Source organism: Sinohyriopsis cumingii, chromosome 1 (assembly GCF_028554795.1).
Source record: "Sinohyriopsis cumingii isolate HCF-2022 chromosome 1, ASM2855479v2, whole genome shotgun sequence".
Classification (NCBI taxonomy): Eukaryota; Metazoa; Mollusca; class Bivalvia; order Unionida; family Unionidae; genus Sinohyriopsis; species Sinohyriopsis cumingii.
The window spans coordinates 41,449,305-41,470,120 of NC_142961.1; the positions used below are offsets into that span (position 1 = coordinate 41,449,305).

A 20,816-nucleotide genomic window follows, 5' to 3' on the forward strand; every position below is an offset into this window, starting at 1 on the left:
CAAGCACATGTTACTCAGTTTGTCCACTAAAAAGACAAAACTTTACTCACCCACAGTCAATGGATTGGCCTAGTTTTACAAGTCTGGAGATGCAAACACACCTTTAGGTAAGTGTCCTGAGCCAAATGAGGATCTATTCCTCTCAATTTAACATTCCTAGAACCTACTTGGAGCCACAATTTGGGTCAAATGACATCAAAATACCAAGGAGATTACTTCTGTAAAATGTGGAAAATGATCTGTTGCTGCAAAATCTGCAGCCAAAGCATGGTGATGAGAGACAAAAAAGTGATTTCCTTAACTTGCATGTTTTCCAAGTAGAAATTAGATTCAGTTTTTGACAAACTGAATCGGTTTTATCAATGACATAACTCACCTGTTTGTTGAGACTCAGCATGGTGCCCACCATGTCCCTGGAGTAAGGTTGTTGTAGAACATACTTCAGTAAACCAGCTTGGGGTTCCTGTAGATCCTGAATTAAACACAACATGTCCACAGAATACTATGTTTGCCTGGGAACAATACAATGATGTACTATGAATACAAAGAGGTACACAGAATACTATGTTTGGATGGCAACAATACAATGATTTACTATGAATACAAAAGACGTACACAGAATACTATGTTTGCCAGGAACAATATATGATGATGTACTATGGATACAAATTAATACATAGAATACTGTGTTTGAATGGGAAAAATAAGATGTACTATGAATATAAAAGACGTGCACAGAATACTATGTTTGCCATGAACAATACAATGATTTACAATGAATACACATTTGATTTGTAGGGTACCAATTTTCATGGATTTTATGGTTTCTACAAATTTTGAAAATACCTAACATATCAGGGGTGTAAAATGAAACAGTAGTCATGATACAATATGTATTGTGATACATAAGTCACAATATGTAACATAAATAACATTTTGCTTAACTAAAAGTTCAACTGAGAAGAAAATATAATTTACAGCAAAATCAACTTGTTGCTATCTAGACAAATTTATGTCACAGAATCTTCTCATCTTAATAGCACTGTGTCTGTCATACTCTGAACTGTTGAAAGTAATGAGTATTAGAGACTCAACTGTATTATAAAAATTCTTAATGCTCTACAGTGTTTCAATGTCTTGCACGGTGTGCTGTATTCCATCAACAAAACTGGTTATTGCAGGCATACTTGTAAAAGTACAGTAAACAAACAGAATGAAAAAACCCACAAAACTTTATTATGAGCTGTCCCTCTAAACAATGAAAAGTGAGGTCCTGGATACTGGACATACTGCCATGGCTTATATGGGTATAATCAATGAATACTGTAGTATCATTTAATTTTGTTGGGCTCACTTTTCGTGGTTTTGTATTTAAAAAAATGCATTTTCATGGGTACTTAAATTTGTGCTTTTGCCTGTCAAAGTTTGCATATTAGTAGGTATTTAATTTCATGGTTCAACCTCTACTAATACTCAAAATAAAGAATACAAATGAATAAAACAATGCCGATGCAAACAGTGGTCACTTTAATGTTTAAAACATTACTATCACCTGTACGAGCACAAAAGCAAAGACCTAGCAAGTTTAACACTTACACAGTGTTTGCGACCAAGTGAATAACATCAGTCGAAGCCGACGCAGCCAACAATACTAAAACAATACTTCCATCTCTATGAGCACAAATAAAACACCTGTCAAGATTAATCACTTTCGCTATATTTTTGTTTGAAAGCTCAACATCAAAGGAAGCCGATGCAGCCAACAACACTAGGCCAATCGGTTATTAAAGTACATATGAAGGATCTCTTACTTAAACCACTGTCCATCAAGTTCCACCATCAGTACTTTCTAACAATCATGGCATTAACACAGTGGCTTAAGGGTGGAAAAATTCAACTTAGAACCCCTCTCGGTTCCTAGACTTCCTAACCAGTCAGAAGCTGCGAACATGGCGCAGGTGCTTGCTTACCAGGCAGCTAATGATGCAGTAGAACCCCTGCTTCAGTCACTGTCCCAGAAAAGAAAGTGAGGAGAGTATAACAAGGAAATCCAGGCAAAGATAGCCAGATACTCAATTGATAATGGTGTTGCCATGGCAGCCCACAAATTCAGTAGTGATCTGAGTTATACGATCAGTGAGACCACTGTATGGAGTATGTGGGACCAATACGTAAAGTTAAGAAAGCAACATGGGCAAGAATTTTCTAATTCACCCAAATCACCCTGGGGCAATCCTTTGATGCTAGGAAGCATGTTTGATGCAGAGACACAAGACTGGATCAAGAAAGTTAGAATTAATGGAGGAGTGATCAATATTAGGATTGTAATGGCTGAGACAGAGGCTGTAATCACGAAGCATGCTCGCAGCCAGCTTGCACGTTATGATAGACACATCAGCTGATAGACACATCAGCTATGTTGATACAGTGGCTTTGTCCAAAAATCTGTGAAGTGTGAGCTTTCATACTCTGCTGTAATTAGTGTATATACACAGAGTTTCATTAATAATAGTGTTTCAGGAAATTAGTGTATATACACAGTGATTCATTAATAATAGTGTTTCAAGAAATAGTTATAGTATTTTACAGGATTGTTGTTCTTTTGGATTAAAAATCCATGGATAAAATGAAGTGTGCTTTCAGAAGGATTTAACTGTTTCAACAACAACTGTACTTGAATGAAGGATCGATTTGAATAAGTATTAAATTTAATTTTCATATACTGTTAATTTGTATTTTTTGTTTCTTTCATTTTCTGTATTACTATTGTTTGAATGCTCATGCTATTTCTCTATTTTCTCTCTATCCATACTTACCTCACATATGGATTTAAGGCAGAGTGTAAAATTACAGCTATTGGATACCTTATTGAATGTGTGCATTGAAACAATATAAAATGATTTATAATTCTTGTTTCAAAAGATTAAAATAAAAAAAATAAAACAAACACACGTAAAAGCTAATATTTATATACCAGATTACAGTATTCACCTTGTTTTATCAAATGCTAGTAGCTGTGTTAATCTCTAGGAATGAAACACTAAGACAATGGGGGGGGGGGGTCATCATCCTAGATGGCTAATTTTTCATTGGGGATATAAATTTGTGGTTCGGAACAATGAAAACTATGGAAATTGGTCCCCCATGAAAATTTATGATACTACAGTACTAGTTTTATAACCATGCTTCTTAATATTTTGGTCACTGCGATATCATCAGTACATTATCTGCCATGATGCTAACTTTGTACTTCACCTTTGTAAAACAGCTCTGACAAACCATAGAATCCTTTTAAAAAATCCATCTCCCTTCTTTGTAGCTTATAAGAGAACAAAAAATATTTCTGCATAGAAAATAAAAATGAGGCTGGAGTAAACTTTCTCCCCATAGATTCACTCACTTCAGGGTCCATGGTAGGGGATGGGTCAGGTAAAATAGTTGTTCTATTACCTGTCATTTTGCCCAAATATCCAGAGAAAGGTAACTAGAAATTGTCTTTTTTCAAGCTGACCTCTTCACACCCCCATTTCTGGAGAACCAGATGCTTTTTGTATTCTGAGTACAATATCAACTCATGTCAATTTTCTGTTCAAAGAACAATGCAAAATGGTTTCAACATAGTATTTTCATGCTTGTAATCAACTTTTGTGTTGATTTCATGATTATTTACATAAATAATTAAGTTAAAATGTACAATATTCCTGTCAAAAATACACATTAAACCTGAAGAAGTGAAATTAATGAATTAGCAGCCTAATTAAGAACATGTTATTACCCTTTGGAGGTTTGTATACAGATTTGCAGATGTCAAGAAAAGAAAACCCTAATTTACATTATATTTCACCCTGCGGATGTTTATATGCTGATTTCTTGAGAAAAAACTGAAAAAGTAATGACAGGACTCATACCTTGATACCTGCCACGTGTTTTTGACAGTAACCTATTTTCAAGAATAATCTTTTCAAAAGAAAAAGTTTGCTTCCTTAGTTTACTACTTTTATAAATTTTAACAAGTATTTCTTGTGTTCTGAAATGTGTGGATCATTCCACAAGATCTTAATTTTGTTTCAACTTAAAGTCTGATCACATTCAGATCAGAAATATGGCCTCCATGGCTGGGAACTCCAAATTATGTGAGCAGTAAGTTGTACAAACCTTGTTATATGGCAGAGGACCATTCAGGAAAAAGTGAAGACTGTTGGGATTCAGTCGCCATACATTACTATTAGACATCGAGTGTCCCACCACTGGTAATAACTCTGATCTACCTGGAAATGGAAAATATAAACAGATTAATGAAAAGTATAAAGTGAAGCCATTAATAAAGAAAGTATATTTGTTAGTAAATAATGCTCCTCCAAGAATACTTACTTGAGCATAAAATTAAGAAATTAACTTTGCTACCTCTTGAATCTATCAATACCAAACAAGAAAAACAAAACCCTAGTCTTTTCTATCCTTGTTCTATTTAGATAAAGGGAAGAAACTCTTACCCATTGCCTCATCTTACCACTGCTATGTTACTACCCATCAACCACATGTTTAACTGTTTAAGCTGATTGATGAGGTGTGGAAGGGTTATTATCCTTTATTTCATATGATGCAAAGAAGCATCAATGACTTAGTGGTTAGTGTGCTGGACTTGCAACCAAAAGGGTACAGGTTCAAATCCTTTCACTGCATCAGCCTGGTTTTGCTACCATGGTGTGTTCTTGGGCAAGACACTTAGCCTCAGCACTAAATAACCTACATGTGTCGTTGTGCATAAAACGCTAAAGCAAACCAAATGAAAGGTGGTTTTATCAAGGTTAAATTTCACAAAGTACCTTTTCATTGCATTACTGCTCATTTGCTTTAATAAACATTTTCAGAGAACTTTTTATTTTATTTGTGTCAAATGAGTATCCACAATCAATAGTTTACATTTTAGTATCAATACACCGTATATATTGGAATACGATAAAATAATTATTTTTTCCCTGTCCCAGAACTTTTGGTGAAAGTTTTTTTCACTTCGATCATATGTCCAAGGCATAAGAAATTTAAAAAATCTGTGTTGAATTTGTGTCCCCATCCTGCATGTTGCAATCAAATAGATAAAGAAAACACTTACTTGACAATAAAATGAAACAAACTAACCTTGTATTCTTATCATTTATTTATTTTTTTATCCTGTGCAGTAAAGAATAAAATATACCCATGAACTCCATATATGTAGCATAGGCATCCATACTGTAGTGTGTATTGCTTATGTCTGATAACACACGTTACATTGTTCACTGACATGAACACTGAAAAGCAAATTGTGTTTGATTATACTCATTGGTTTGAATATGTTATCCGAATGAAAACTGAATCAAACAAAATCGCAAATGAGAGGGAAATAATCAACTGATTGCTTGAAGACAACTGCCATTCACGCATGACATGGTGTTAGGTGCAAAGTAACCAAGATTAAATTATATCCAGGTCAACTATATGACAGTATCGTGCAAATAAAATTCATTATTTGAAAATACATTCACTTGAGTGCAAGTGACAATCTTTTCGCTAGCATGGGTTACAAAAAAGTATTATTAAATCAGGTTATTGCAGTATATACTACTTACCTGCATACATCAATGTCCATTTGTATTAATTATAAATAAACATGCCAAGCACACAGATGCCTGGGTGGTGAATAAACACAACTGGCAGTGAGCAGAAAACTCATTGTTTGAACTTACCGACAGGAAATCAAAGGCAAGGTTATTTTTATTAAAAAACAAGCCAACCTTGGAAGCCAACTTTGAATACTTTTAAGCCGATTTAAAAAAAAATAAAGGATGTTAATACAAAGGTTATATTATTAAAAAGCAAGCTGACCTTGGATGCCAACTTTGGATTCTTTTAAGTGTGCTGATTTTTTAAAATTTTAAATATAAAAAGTAGGCAGAGATATGGAAGCTATTTTGGTTCCTTTTCACCAGTATTTACGGTAATTTTGAAAATAAACTGAAACAATGGAACAATTTTTAAAGTGACTGAATATAGTGCTTCATGCACTCACATCGACGATCCAGCATTGGCCGGAAGATTTGGAGAAAATAAAATCATTTGATTAATGCATAAAGGCCAGAAGAGAAGCAGATGATTTTGCCGACAATATGATCACTAACATGGATGAAATTCAAGTGTTCTTCGATCTCATTCCTGGACAGACTGGTTAATAAAAGATGGGGGTTAAAAGTGTGAGAATTAGCAAGACTGGTGCAGATTTTAAAAAATCTGACTTTAGTCCTTGCAGTTTCTGCTTCAGGAGATGTGTTGCCTCTAACGATAATTTTTCAAGGCATGAGAAAGCTAAAAAAATAATACTCATGCACCGAAATAATGGATCGTATGTGTGCAGGAGAAGGGTTGTGTTGACGAGATGCTGCTGCAGTGGGTTAAAGAGTTTTATCTCAAGTACACAGTTGTATATTCTGTAAAATAAAATTTCAGTTGCAGTACATGTAATTTTCAAATGATCTAAAAGGTGTCTCACAACTTATGATATTTAATAACGACGTGTCCCAGAACATACAGTGCACAAAAAAATTACTTTAAAAATTAATTTATCGTGTCCCAACATATACAGTAAATACAGTATACAGAAATTGTTGCAGAGACTGATGTGGTATCAAATACGATCTTTTCATTTTTATTAATATGATTTAAGAATTATTAAAGGATAAATGACTAGGAATCTCAGCCATGTCAATTAGATAAATCACCAGCAACATCACTATCAATTAAATAAATCAGCACAATAAACACCTATGTTAATTTCTTCATAAATGAACAGCTGCATTATACATGTCCTGTATCAATTATGGAAATACTTTTAACCTAGTATTCTGTGGCAGAGACTAAATGGATTAAAGATCCACTGCACCTCGGCTTGTAGATAGCTACAATACAAATCTATATACAAGGAACATTTTATTGGAGTGATATAAGTTTCTTCAATATTACTTACCCAATCTTTAAAAGTAGAACTGCAATAACCTGGCAAATCCAGCACTCCCAAGTTAAGACAGACATTCAATATTTCTTGTTCTAGCACAAAAGGTATTAAAAGTAACATCCTTGCCAAGAAGGAAGTGAGAGAAAATGTGGTTTCCAATCGGAATGAGGGATCAACACCAAATTACATCAATAGTCAGTCACTATTGGAGTGGATGTGCATGCTCCTCCAGGAATATAACTGAAGAAGGACTTGTGAATGTGTGCCCATATTAATTACATAAATTTTATACAAGAAATATTTTTCATTCAGAAAGATGGTGTCCTCTTCACATGCTTTACCTAAACATAATAAATTAGGAAGAGTTGGTATTATAAGGCTAAGGTTAGAACAGGACATTGGATGGACTGGGTTTAGAGAAGAAGAAAAAATCCTGATCTCACAAATCAAGTGAAAGTAGAGTAACCCATATCATTATGAAGCAGTTAAGTAGCCTGGGAAAGTATCCTGTTTCACTGCTAATAATGGTCCCACCAGGCTGAAATGAGGTCTTCAGGATCAAAGGTTTGAGGTACAAGCTGGAGATGGTTTCTTCTGATCTCCATCCCATAATATTAAAAATGTTGACCAGGGAACATTTGCATTTGAGTGCTATGCTGGTGGTAGCTGTCCTAACCTTATGAGGCAATATGAAATTCATATGGTCTTGGGTTAATATATTGCAGGCTGAGCAGATAACCCAGTGGACCCAGAACAGAGTCTGTGTGTAAATACCATCTCTCTCTTCTTTGAACCCGCACACTCTCCTATCAGCTTAGTATACTTCAGGTATTCGTTAAGATCCTCTTGGGAATTAGCATCCTAAAAAGAAAGTGGTTTCAAGACACAAAAGACTGACTTCCCATCGGTGAGCCTGTTCTTGGTAATGAAAGCAGGGCTATTATGAAACTAGTGGCAGAGCTATAGATAGTGAGGGTTGACCCATATAAATCTTATCTCACTGATTCTGCTTGGTGTAGTTTAAATGATTAGGAAGAAAATCTTGTAGGAAAATGTTGATCAAGATGACTCTAGACAGTGGTTTAATTGGTGTCTTGTTTCATTACATCAACACTCATGCTAGATTCCATTTTGGGTAAAGTGTCAAGGCTTTCAGTCAAGACAGATCAAAACTTCATAGATGGTCAGAGAAGTCTTTGTTCTAGTCTATTTCCTCCATTCAATGATGGTGAAGGGGCCCCGAGTGGCCGAGTGGTCTAAAGCGCTCACCGTTCCGGATCACTGCCATCTCACCTCTGTCTGCGTGGGTTCAAGTCCAAGGCTCGGCTAGCATGGGTACATGGGAAAGCCTGCCAGTAGCTTCTTGTGGGTCTTTGGTTCTTCCCTCACCAGTTATACTGGACACCATGTATAGCCTATCTTGTACTGAAAAATGGCGTTAAACCCTAGAACAACAACAACAATGATGGTGAAACATCTCAGAACTTGTGGAATGGTAGCCTTGACTGTGACTGAAGTTAAATATCCACAAGATAAAGTTAGCTATCTGTGATACAGAGGCTCTTAAGGGAGAAATGTCTCTGCTTGAACCACAGCATGAAAATCCTCCAGTTTCCTTCACAGGTATTCAGAGCAGTGGACCTTCTTCTTAGAGCTATTCGTCCACCGCTTGTTCAGAGAATGGTTAGTTTCTGAGGGCTTTTTTAATATGAACCAGGTATGTAGGTACAACAGTTCTGTGTCTAGATAGAAAACCTACATTCACACTGTTTCAGCAGACAAGAAGGCAGTAATCTGCTAGAAATTTCCGATGCTAGTCTCAGGAAGTTGTCGATCCAGGATTTTTCCTACCAGAATAGATTAACAATGATAAGATGGGAGCAGGGGGCTAAGATTTGGACATAATGGAATCTCCCTAATGGGGAGATTATACGGATTATACCTGTCAGTCATCATCTTAAACTTAATGGAAAGTGGAGGCTAAGAATCAAAAGAAAAAAGAAAAATGCCATAGAAAATGACAAATGATATTATTCCTAGAAAAGAATGACCATTTGCTTGACACAGTATACAGAGAAAGACTCAGTAATGAGAAGATTTGAAAGTACTTTATATAGACAATAGGACCAGCAATTAAACAGACAACTGATGGGATTTGGCACCAATACCTAAGAGGAAACCACTCTAATCCAACTTCCATCCTGGCAAGCAGATAAACATTTAGCATTTTTGTTGCTAAAATGAGTTCAAAGACAGCAAACATTTTTCTAAGCTTGCAAAGGATGGATTTACAAGATGGTGGATGTACTTCTAATGTTTCCTAACTGGATAACTTTTCTGAAGAAATATAGAAAAAATTCAGCAGTACATGGAACTTCTTGAAGAAAGCATTTAATTAATAGTCACTTTTAAGAAATTTTCATTAAAACGCTATGTTCAATTATCAACAAATTTATGCACCATGCATCACTTACAGCTGAATGTTTTTGAGCATTGCCACAAAGTGTCTTATTGACAAAATGTGATACCTTAGGTATTCAGAGATCAAGGGCAAATACTGACCTGAAATTGTGACCATATGTGCAGTGGGTCGGAAACTGTCCACAAAATCTGATAACATCCTCCCTAGTCTCTGCAATTCAATATAAACAAACACTGAAATCTGAATAATCTGAAAAATCTTTAAACTATGACAAATGAACAATGAGTGTGAAGAAGTATGAGTCATTAGGAAAAAAAATCCATTTTAAACAAGGACTGTTGAAGGCAAATGCTTAAAACAGAAATTAATAGATGTGGATAAAATGATATCATATGATGAAATCATAAGAGCTGAGGAAACTTGTACAGTAATTTTGCCATTGAATATTGAACATCCTTATGTAGGTAAAATCATTCAGCACACAGAGTTCTGGAATAGAGCATCATTATCAACTTTAACTAATTCTCTCTAACTCTGCACAGCAATATTCCTCACTCAAGATATAATACAGTCAATGTCTATAAATCAGTGTTCCATCTGGAAATTTCTTACAGAGGGACACTTTTAGTGATGAACAGGACATTTCTGTTAAAGAAAGGGGAATGTTTTGTAACAAAAGAGAATCTTTTTGAGATACAAGATGATGTCAATAATGCAATTTAGCATTTGATCTCTATGGGAATAGAAACAGATATTAAACAAATTTAAAAAAAGTTAAACAAATAGAAAATGAGAAAGTTTTACGAGGTTGTTTGAGAATCATAAAGAGTTAGAAGGGAGGGCTCTTGGAGGGCAGAGAGTATGGAATAAAACATTAAGAGGGATGGTAACTGTCTCTGTTTCTTACTTGCTGGAACACTCAAAAGGATATGAACTACACAATGTTGTTATTTTGGGACAGATGACCCTAATAAACAGAAGCAAAGTGTACCAGAAAACATAAGCAAATGCATCATGAACTTTGTCTTCCAAAAGCAAGTGTCCTTGATATCAAGGTGTCTGTTAAAGCATGCATGTTTCTATGTATTGGTACCAGTCTAAATTCACTGACATTTGGTACCAAAGAAACAGCACAATTTATGTAGAACAATAGAAAATAATGGTTACTTATTATATTCTCATTTGCATTTATGGCTTTAATTCATATTATACAAGCATTACAGGTAATAATTATTCAATTACAAGCTTCTATTTCACAGAATTTAGCCTCTCAGAACTCTACTATATAATCTCAACACATAACTTTCAAAAACTATCATTCAATTATCCTTTGAGATTACTTTCAAAGACTTTTCAAGGAGTTTTTATTTCTTATGGAAATAAAACTTTCTCCATCTGCCACTTTATTTACCACTGCATAAATAGGTACAATAGTTATAGACAAACATATAATAGTGCCATTACATCAAAGGGACTCTCTACTCTATTTGGTAACTACTAGTGTCATCTGTCGTTTGAGCCACCATTTTTATCCCATTTTATTTATTTTATAATTTTGTGAAAAGAAAAAAATAACAAAAATTCCGAATTAAAAAATTTATATGCCTTTGTTCAGTTTAAACCTTCTATTTTCCTAGATATAATTTAAGAAATTTTGGCAAAATACAAAACTTTTTACAGTCAAAACCAATTTTTTTAAATTTTAAAGAGTTTTCTAGCCAACCCTTTGAATTCATGGATTTTTCAAGGTCATCTGAAGTACAAAAACTTGTATACTCAATCTTATGAAACATATGACAACAGCAACGATGGCATCCCCACAATAACTAGTACTGATGTGTTGCTATCCACTACTGAAGGGGACACAAATGGAACTATTCCTACTGAAGGCACAGTATGACAACTACTATATGTATATTTATGTTTTTGTTTTGCATATCTGTTAATACTCTGTACAGATCTTGAGTGTGATTAAAATTAAATTTTGAAATGAATTTTGACTTTGGCTACTAAATCTACAAATATGCCTTTTTAAACTTTTAACACAAACTTATGTTTTTTACTCATTATGTGCATAAGTATGTACAATGACTTATTGTTACCTTGTGCTTATGCATTGGCATGCATGTAAATATTCATGTATAATTTATAGTAACTCTTGAAAAAATTCTGATTTTAGATTTCTGCATATCTTCCGAGACTTCACATCATACAATATTCTTACCCAGTGAGGCCATCTTTTGTCATCAGTGCAGACTTTGACAATTTCATTCACTGCAAAGTAAGCTGGTAAGAGACATACATTTCTGTCTAAAATGTAGGACACAACCTGTAATTTATATTAAAAAGATGTTACTTGCCAAATTATACTGATAAATTATGTTTATTGGATCATTTCTCCACATCTATACTGTGTTCACTGCACAACAAATGATTCTGACAGCCATATCTTAGACACAATGCACTTCTCTCTTCAAATGAAGAAATGAAAAAAGAATATGTTAATATGCAGACATAATCTAAAACTAGTTTTATGATAAATGTTCAAAGATAATGTTGACATGAAGTAATCCTTGACAATCATGCTGTAGTTACAAATTATTCTTACACATTATCAAATTCCTTTTCTAAAATCTCAGTGTCTCCATTCACAATGAAAATGATATCATGACACTGAAATTTGGATCCAGTCCTTTCCCTATAAAAGCTAACATATGCAGCATATGATTCCTTTACCCACTGGATCTATTTATTTTCAAGAAAAACTCATTTATCCAGATCCTTTTAATGATATAAAATGTGACCAGAATAATCTCCTTGTTTCCTTCAGCTATCAAAGACAGTAAGTACATATACAGCAGAAACTGTCTTAAAAGACCAAAAAAGTTATCTCTCAAAACAAGTGGTCTCTCAAGACAGGTCATAACATTATATAATCATCAAATCTATTGCATTCAGAATCTGGTCCAAATTTCACAAAATATCTTATAATGTCTTCCTCTAATTGAGATTTTTAAATATTTTTCCTATTCCTAGGTTAGTAACTAAATTTTTAAGAGTTAATTCAGCATGCATTAGGGATTAAAATCCAAAAGTTGATCTATAACGTTTGATCATAATGAAAAGAATTTAATCTCTAAACTTACATTTATAATGGCTTCCACCTTAAACTTACGCTTACAATGGCTTCCACCTTTATACTCACATTTACAATTAGATTTACAATTGCTTCAACCTTTACACTCACATTTACAATGGCTTCCACCTTTACACTCACATTTACAATGGCTTCCACCTTTACAATTACATATACAATGGCTTCCACCTTTACACATACATTTACAATGGCTTCAACCTTTACAATTACATTTACAATGGCTTCCACCTTTACACAGACATTTACAATGGCTTCCACCTTTACATGTACATTTACAATGGCTTCCACCTTTACAATTACATTTACAATGGCTTCCACCTTTACACGTACATTTACAATGGCTTCCACCTTTACAATTACATTTACAATGGCTTCCACCTTTACAATTACATTTACAATGCTTCCACCTTTATACTCACATTTAAGATGGCTTACACATTTACAATTACATTTACAATGGCTTCCACCTTTACAATTACATTTACAATGCTTCCACCTTTATACTCACATTTACATTGGCTTCCACCTTTATACTCACATTTACAATGGCTTGCACCTTTACAATTACATTTACTATGGCTTGCACCTTTACAATTACATTTACAATGGCTTCCACCTTTACAATTACATTTACAATGCTTCCACCTTTATACTCACATTTACAATGGCTTGCACCTTTACAATTACATTTACAATGGCTTGCACCTTTACAATTACATATACAATGGCTTCCACCTTTACAACTGCATTTACAATGGCTTCCATCTGTATACTCACATTTACAATGGCTTCCACCTTTATACTCACATTTACAATGGCTTCCACCTTTACAATTACATTTACAATGGCTTCCACATTTACAATTACATTTACAATGGCTTCAACCTTTACACTTACAATTACAATGGCTTCCACCTCAAAACATACATTTACAATGGCTTCCACCTTTACAATTAAATTTACAATGCCTTCCACCTTTACACTACATTTACGATGGCTTCCACCTTTACACTTACATTTACAATGGCTTCCACCTCAAAACTTACATCTACAATGGCTTCCACCTTTACACTTACATTTACAAAGGCTTCCACCATTACACTCACATTTACAATGGCTTCCACTTGATTCATCAAGGAGATATTATCCTGATCAGGCAAAGTCTGGCATTTGTCCAATATCGCTCGAAGAAGATCCCTACATCCCTGTTAAGTGGAAAATTCATGTAAATGACAAAATGTTCCTGACAAGGGCTCTGCAGAAACATTGTTTCCCAAACTGTGAAGTCAGTTATATGATGTTACTATGACTACAATAAATGGTCACTATACAGAACTAATCAAATGCCTTAGTCCAACATTCCGGAGTGGATCATCCTTTAATTTCAATTCATAAAGTCCATGCAATTAAATTAATGATAGGCACTTTACCAACATAAGTGTCAATTTCCTGTATGATTAAATGACAGTACATATGATACATTAATTTTTTCTATAGTTTTTCATTGTTAATGCAGAGTATCAACTTCCTTGTGTGATACTGCATTTTAACTGAAACAATTGTGCTAATTAAGATGTGGTGCATGTTTACATTTAAGCAACAGAATGTAAGTTATATTAAATGTTGCTGCCAAAAGATGTGATGGATAAAGTAAATTCACTCAATTTTTTGGCATGAAAGGTTATAAAGAAGATTCAGAGAAGAACAATTCACCTGAAAGTGGAGGGATCAAACGTAAGGCTACCACTGCATCCGAGGTAAAAAGGACTCAAGTCAGACTCAGTGGCAACCAAAAAATGTCAAATATGACATAAATAACAGAATTTTTCTCTGGCTCATTAGGTTAATAATTATCCATGGCATGAATTCACTGAGTCTGAAGGAAAACTGTTTTACACCTAATGCAAACATTATCTCAAACTGGCATGGGCAAAAATTCAACTGCTGTCATGGAACTGACAAATTCAGTATCTAATCAGCATGTTTCATGACAGTTTTAGACATCATGAATCCTGTGTAGCTCAGAATATAATAAAGACAAAACAGGAAAACTGTTTATTACAGAGCCTACATCCATCCTGGTATGGCAAGCCACTTTTTGATAAGGAAATGCTGTGTGCTACTGGACAGTGTTAAACTTGGTCTTAATTACATTGAAATGCAATCTGTGCTCTGGGTAAGAAGCATTAAACTTGGTCTTAATTATACTGAAATGTAATCTGTGCTCTGGGTAAGAAGTGTTAAACTTGGTCTTAATTACACTGAAATGCAATCTGTGCTCTGGGTAAGAAGTGTTAAACTTGGTCTTAATTACATTGAAATGCAATCTGTGCTCTGGGTAAGAAGCGTTAAACTTGGTCTTACATCGAAATGCAATCTGTGCTCTGAGTAAGAAGTGTTAAACTTGGTCTTAATTACATTGAAATGCAATCTGTGCTCTGGGTAAGAAGTGTTAAACTTGGTCTTAATTACATCAAAATGCAATCTGTGCTCTGGGTAAGAAGTGTTAAACTGGGTCTTAATTACATTGAAATGCAATCTGTGTTCTGGGTAAGAAGCATTAAAGTTGGTCTTAATTACATCGAAATGCAATCTGTGCTCTGGGTAAGAAGTGTTAAACTTGGTCTTAATTATAAGAGCATACACAGGGCATGAACTTTGTTCTGTCTCTTGATAAAGTCTTTAGAGAACAAGTTATGGAAAGTCTCGATTCCAGTTAATTCCATTCAGTTCTTGCTGACTGTTAAACTCATGCTATCTTATCAAAGCAAAAGTTAGTATACTAAGATACTTTGACAATAAAAATTAAATTATACAAGCCTTTTTAGAAATAAATATATTAATTCAATGTTCCATTTTTTTCTAGGGATTAAAGTGGATACATCTTTCCAGATCAAAGCAAGAGATTGAAACTTAGGGACAAATGAATAGGTAGGTAGGTCAAATGAATTTTCTGAAACTGCTTGTTCTGTACAAGTGAGGGGCCCGGAGTGGTCTAAAGCGCTATCCGTTATGGATCACTGACATCTCACCTCTGTCTGTGTGGGTTCAAGTCTCAGATTGAGCCAATGTGGGTATGTGAGAAAGCTTGCAAGTAGCTTCTCATGGGTCAGTGGTTCTTTTAGGGTTTTTCCCGGGTTCTTCCTCCACCATTAATACTGGCTGCCATGTATAGCATATCGTGTGCTGAAAAATGGCATTAAACCCCACAACAACAACAACAACTGTACAAGTGAAAGAAAAAAAAATCATAAATCAGTCCTGCTATGACTGCACTATAAGATGTCACTATGATTGCCATTTATGATGTCCATATATAATGTTACTATGACTGCAATATAAGATACCAGTATGACTGCAATAAATGGTCACTATGATAACAATATACGATGTCACTATTATTGCAATATATGGTCACTTTGATATCAATATACGATGTCACTATGATGTCAATATATGGTTACTATGATGTCAATATATGATTTCACTATTATTGTAACATATGGTCACAACGATTGCAATATATGGCCACTATGATTGCAATATATGTTGTTACTATATGATGTTACTATGACTGCAATATATAGTCACTATGATTGCAATATATGCTGTCACTATATGATGTCACTTTGATTGCAATACATGGTCACCGTTATTTTAATATATGGTCAATATGATTGAAATATATAGTCACTATGATTGCAATATATGGTCCCTATTATTGGTTATATGGTTACTATAACTGCAATATATGATGTCACCATATAATGTCACTATCACTGCGCTATGTGACGCTACTTTGATGCCAGTTACATGACTTTCAAAAACTTACAACTGTTCACACATTATGTGCTGATCAAAATTAAAAGAACTTAATTGCTGATACCAACTTACCTTGTAATCTACTCCCCCAATAATTTTACGTATTATCTGAAATGTTCTAATCCACATGTGCGCATGCTGATACATCAATTTCTCGTTGCTCAAAAGAGTTTCACAGACAGGCCTTCCAAGGAGAAAAAAAAGGTATAAGGAAAGAATAAACTTATAACAAAACGTCCAATGATGGGACTGATGATCTACCTGTCAACAATATTTTGTATGATTTCTGCATTATTAACATGACATTAATGACATTTCTTTCCCTCTAAAAGACTGGCCATTTGATTGGGGAGGGGGGCTGGGATTGTTTTAAAACAAACTTCATGAGGTAAAAGAAAAATAATATCCTAATTTTGAAAGAAAATCCCTGCCTCCCCCCAATTAAATGACTGGCTCTAAAGCAGACCGGAATGTTATATGAAAAGTTTTCAATCAACTGGAAAGTCAACCAAGGAGAGTGGATGGGGAAATATATTTAACGTGAACCAATCTCTATTTTAAAACCATTTAACACATTAAACCCTAGCGATGACTTAACGGGGCAGGAGGTAGTAGAGTACTGCCAAGCTCTGTAGTGTCATGGTCATGCATGGTGCACTAAAGTGGGTGGTATTATAGAAAGATAGACAGATGTAGCTCTACAATGATACCAAATAATCTGGAATATCTAGTTGCACTACAAAACAGAAATAAAACCTCATTTTATGGACCCGCCTTTTTTCTACCCAAAATTCGCCTGTGGTTGGAATCCGATTTTGTGTCAGGATTTTAGACTTTTTGGTCTCACATCTAAGGAAAACTGGTATGAACTGCAAACAGACAGATGAGCCTTTGCAAAAAGTAGGATAAGATGGGCATTTGGAATAAAGAATGGTCTTGATAAAAAAATAATGGCTCTGTTTAGCAATAACAACAACAAAAAAATCCTACTTTTATCCTTCTGCTCATGCGTGAGTCAAATAGCCAATGAAAAACGATGTTTCTAACATAACTATACAGTATGTTATTGAAAGATCACCGGGTATTTGGTGTTTTCCGATCTATTCAGAAATAGCTTTCAAAATGTGTTTCCTACTAGATTTTCAGGCGAAAATGACAAAAACTTCCAGGGGTTAATGTGTTAAAGATAAAAAAACTTGTTTTATGTGTGTGCATTATTTATGCAAAAGTAATTTATTATCCTGCTATGCAATTAAATGATTAGAGTCCATAGGAGACAAATATTTTGTCCTGTAAGTTAAATATTTGCGGAAATTATAATATCAGATTGCAGAAGCAAATGGCTTTTTACCTGGTCTGATTGATAAGGTTTTGATAACCAGTACTCATATGGAATGAAAATGACTAAAGTAACTGAATGTTAATCTCTACTGGGTGGAATGAGTCAAGTTGGTGTATCCATAAATAATCTATACCTCTACCATTTAGTGACGTTATGTTCAGAATCTGGATCACACAGAATGACTTCCGTTATATTAAAATGATGATCCTGTACTCTATGATTAGGTAGATTTAAATGATACTGTACTCTATAATTAGGTAGATTTAAATGATACTGTACTCTTTGATTAGGTAGATTTAAATGATACTGTACTTGATGATTAGGTAGATTTATAGGTCATGTAATCTATGATTAGGTAGATTTAAATGATACTGTACTCTATGATTAGGTAGATTTAAATGATCCTGTACTCTGTGATTAGGTAGATTTAAATGATACTGTAGTCAATATCTTGAAATTGTTCCATAATCCTTGCCAACTGGTGCACATATCACTGACAATTTACTCTAATATAAACAAATCCATTTCATGTTCCTTTCAGCTTGCTATAAATAGGTAACATATCATCATATGTTTCTCCACCTTGTCCTCTTTAAAACATCAATATGTATAATAAGTAGCAATAAGTATGTTATGACTGTATTTATTACATGTTTATTTATTGTATGTTATGACTATATTTAGTACATGTTTATTTATTGTATGTTATGACTATATTTAGTACATGTTTATTTATTGTATGTTATGACTGTATTTATTACATGTTTATTTATTGTATGTTATGACTGTATTTATTACATGTTTATTTATTGTATGTTATGACTATATTTAGTACATGTTTATTTATTGTATGTTATGACTATATTTAGTACATGTTTATTTATTGTATGTTATGACTATTTATTACATGTTTATTTATTGTATGTTATGACTATATTTAGTACATGTTTATTTATTGTATGTTATGACTATATTTAGTAAATGTTTATTTATTGTATGTTATGACTATATTTAGTACATGTTTATTTATTGTATGTTATGACTATATTTATTACATGTTTATTTACTGTATGTTATGACTATATTTAGTAAATGTTTATTTATTGTATGTTATGACTATATTTAGTACATGTTTATTTATTGTATATACTCACTTATAGGTTGGGTCCAACTGCCAACAGCACCAACCCTGGTCTGCTGTTGCATAACAGACTAGCAATTCTTGGTCAATACAGTTTGTTAAGAGTACTCAGTAAAAACAATACAGACTCTGATCAGCTGGTGCATTATGTAATGGCAGATCTGGATATATGTTGATTGCAGCTGGACCCGACTTAAAGGTGAGTATAAATGACACATTTTGCATGCCGCTGCTATTTGCTCTACTCTGAAGCTACAAGAAAGTGTTATAAGTTCGAGATTATTTCATTATTTTCCATTTACCAAAGAAGCATAGGGATAACATAGCATGCTAGAGTCTATATATATATATATATATATAGACACACACACACACACACAAGTAATGACTTTGAACTGCACATACACAATCAAAACTACATACATTATAGTACTATTGGTGAGTAATGTGTCACACATTTGCAATTTTTACCTTATCTATGGGCCTGGGGCCTGGGAGAGAGATTGGCGTTATTTTACAAAAATGTCAAAAGCTCCCAAGAAGCAATACGTGTGACCAATTTCCTATGTCAATACAAATCAGAGTGGAACCCCTGAGTCATGCACAAATGTTCCCCTTACCCCTCCTCTCCATCTCAGCCCAAGGGCCATAAGAGAGAAACTACTGAGATCCTCAACCTATATGATATGTAATTTAGCAGCATGAAAAGACATTTAAACATGCAAATGACACAATAAACCAATCAGATGCAACTTTCACTACCTTGCACATCTGAAAGTTTCATTTTCTTTGGTCATATGACTTGACTGAACAAATACTATCCTCCATTTTGTGTTTGTTGCTCAATCACACGTTAACTGAACTGAACAAGAAATCAACTATTTTGAATAATTTGAAATTTTCTTCCCTCTTAAATATAGATGCTTGTGATATTACAGTATTTTGTTCCTGTTTACCATCAAGTCAGATACAAGTTACATGTTCATTATTGAGGTCCATTTTTTAAGAAACTGGTCCTCTTTTTTCACAAAGTTCATGTCACCTAGATTATGTGCCATATGCATATGTGCATGCATGTGTGTGTTTTTTTTCTTTTTCTGTAGATTATATTTATTATCCCTAGATTACCTGATAACCAGAAATGTTTGATTGTAAGGTGACCTTGGGATGGTTCCTTGACCCAGTGGTCAACCTATTATGGGGCTAATAAAAGAAAAAAGAAAAAAAAGTATAAATGCTTGTTTCCTACTTGCATGTGATCGTCACATGACAAATCCACGGATGCTCGAATTGAGTCACATGACCAAACCAAAACTGAAATGAGTGACTGAACAGAAGTTGCATCTGATTACTAAGATGAAACAGCTGAACACAGCCATTAAATCTGAAGCGATGACAGAAGGTTGGGTTGTTTTATTCCAAGAGCCATGCAAAATACCAGTAAGTATTTACAATGTACACTGATGTGTTGCAGGCAGACCAGATTGCATCAGATGCATGATATCAGTACAGGTTTGGGGACCAATTTATTGGACTAGGATAGCAGGGTTTATAATTTGTGGAAGGGAAAGTACCTGGCTGTCCAGTGGTCAAATTCTGAACATCCTCAAGAAAAAGTAAATCATATAATATACTGGGTCATAACATGGAACTAAGGATGTTCCTATCCTATAACCATTTGTATTCACTTACTATAGTAAAAAGTCACATGGGTCATGTATGCCCATTTACTCATTTTATATTAAATATAAAATTTAACAGTAATTTTCTTTAACCAAAGTCTTTTCAATCCTGATTATTCAATGCTCTGCACTTTAACTGTGATCAATAAACTTCCAAATGAAAATTCTTGATCTCTATGGTCTTTTACAATGGTAGCAATGTACCAAACTTAGGTCAAGAAATTAGCACGTCAAGTGGAATCACACTTTAGGGTAGTACGAA

The 20,816-nt window shown here is 34.1% G+C and overlaps 1 protein-coding gene across 1 annotated transcript in view; it reads right to left on the minus strand.

Annotated features, from left to right (window-relative positions):
* Nucleotides 1-20,816, minus strand: part of LOC149806771 (mediator of RNA polymerase II transcription subunit 23-like) — a 72,669-nt gene that overhangs the window by 35,368 nt on the left and 16,485 nt on the right. Inside the window, exons 4-9 of the mRNA XM_089957331.1 lie at nucleotides 16,462-16,573; nucleotides 13,674-13,772; nucleotides 11,635-11,739; nucleotides 9,551-9,620; nucleotides 4,156-4,268; nucleotides 377-472 (exon numbers count right to left, since the gene is read on the minus strand). Of these exons, the coding sequence (XP_089813457.1) occupies nucleotides 377-472; nucleotides 4,156-4,268; nucleotides 9,551-9,620; nucleotides 11,635-11,739; nucleotides 13,674-13,772; nucleotides 16,462-16,573 (595 nt within the window). The remainder of the gene's footprint in view (nucleotides 1-376; nucleotides 473-4,155; nucleotides 4,269-9,550; nucleotides 9,621-11,634; nucleotides 11,740-13,673; nucleotides 13,773-16,461; nucleotides 16,574-20,816) is intronic.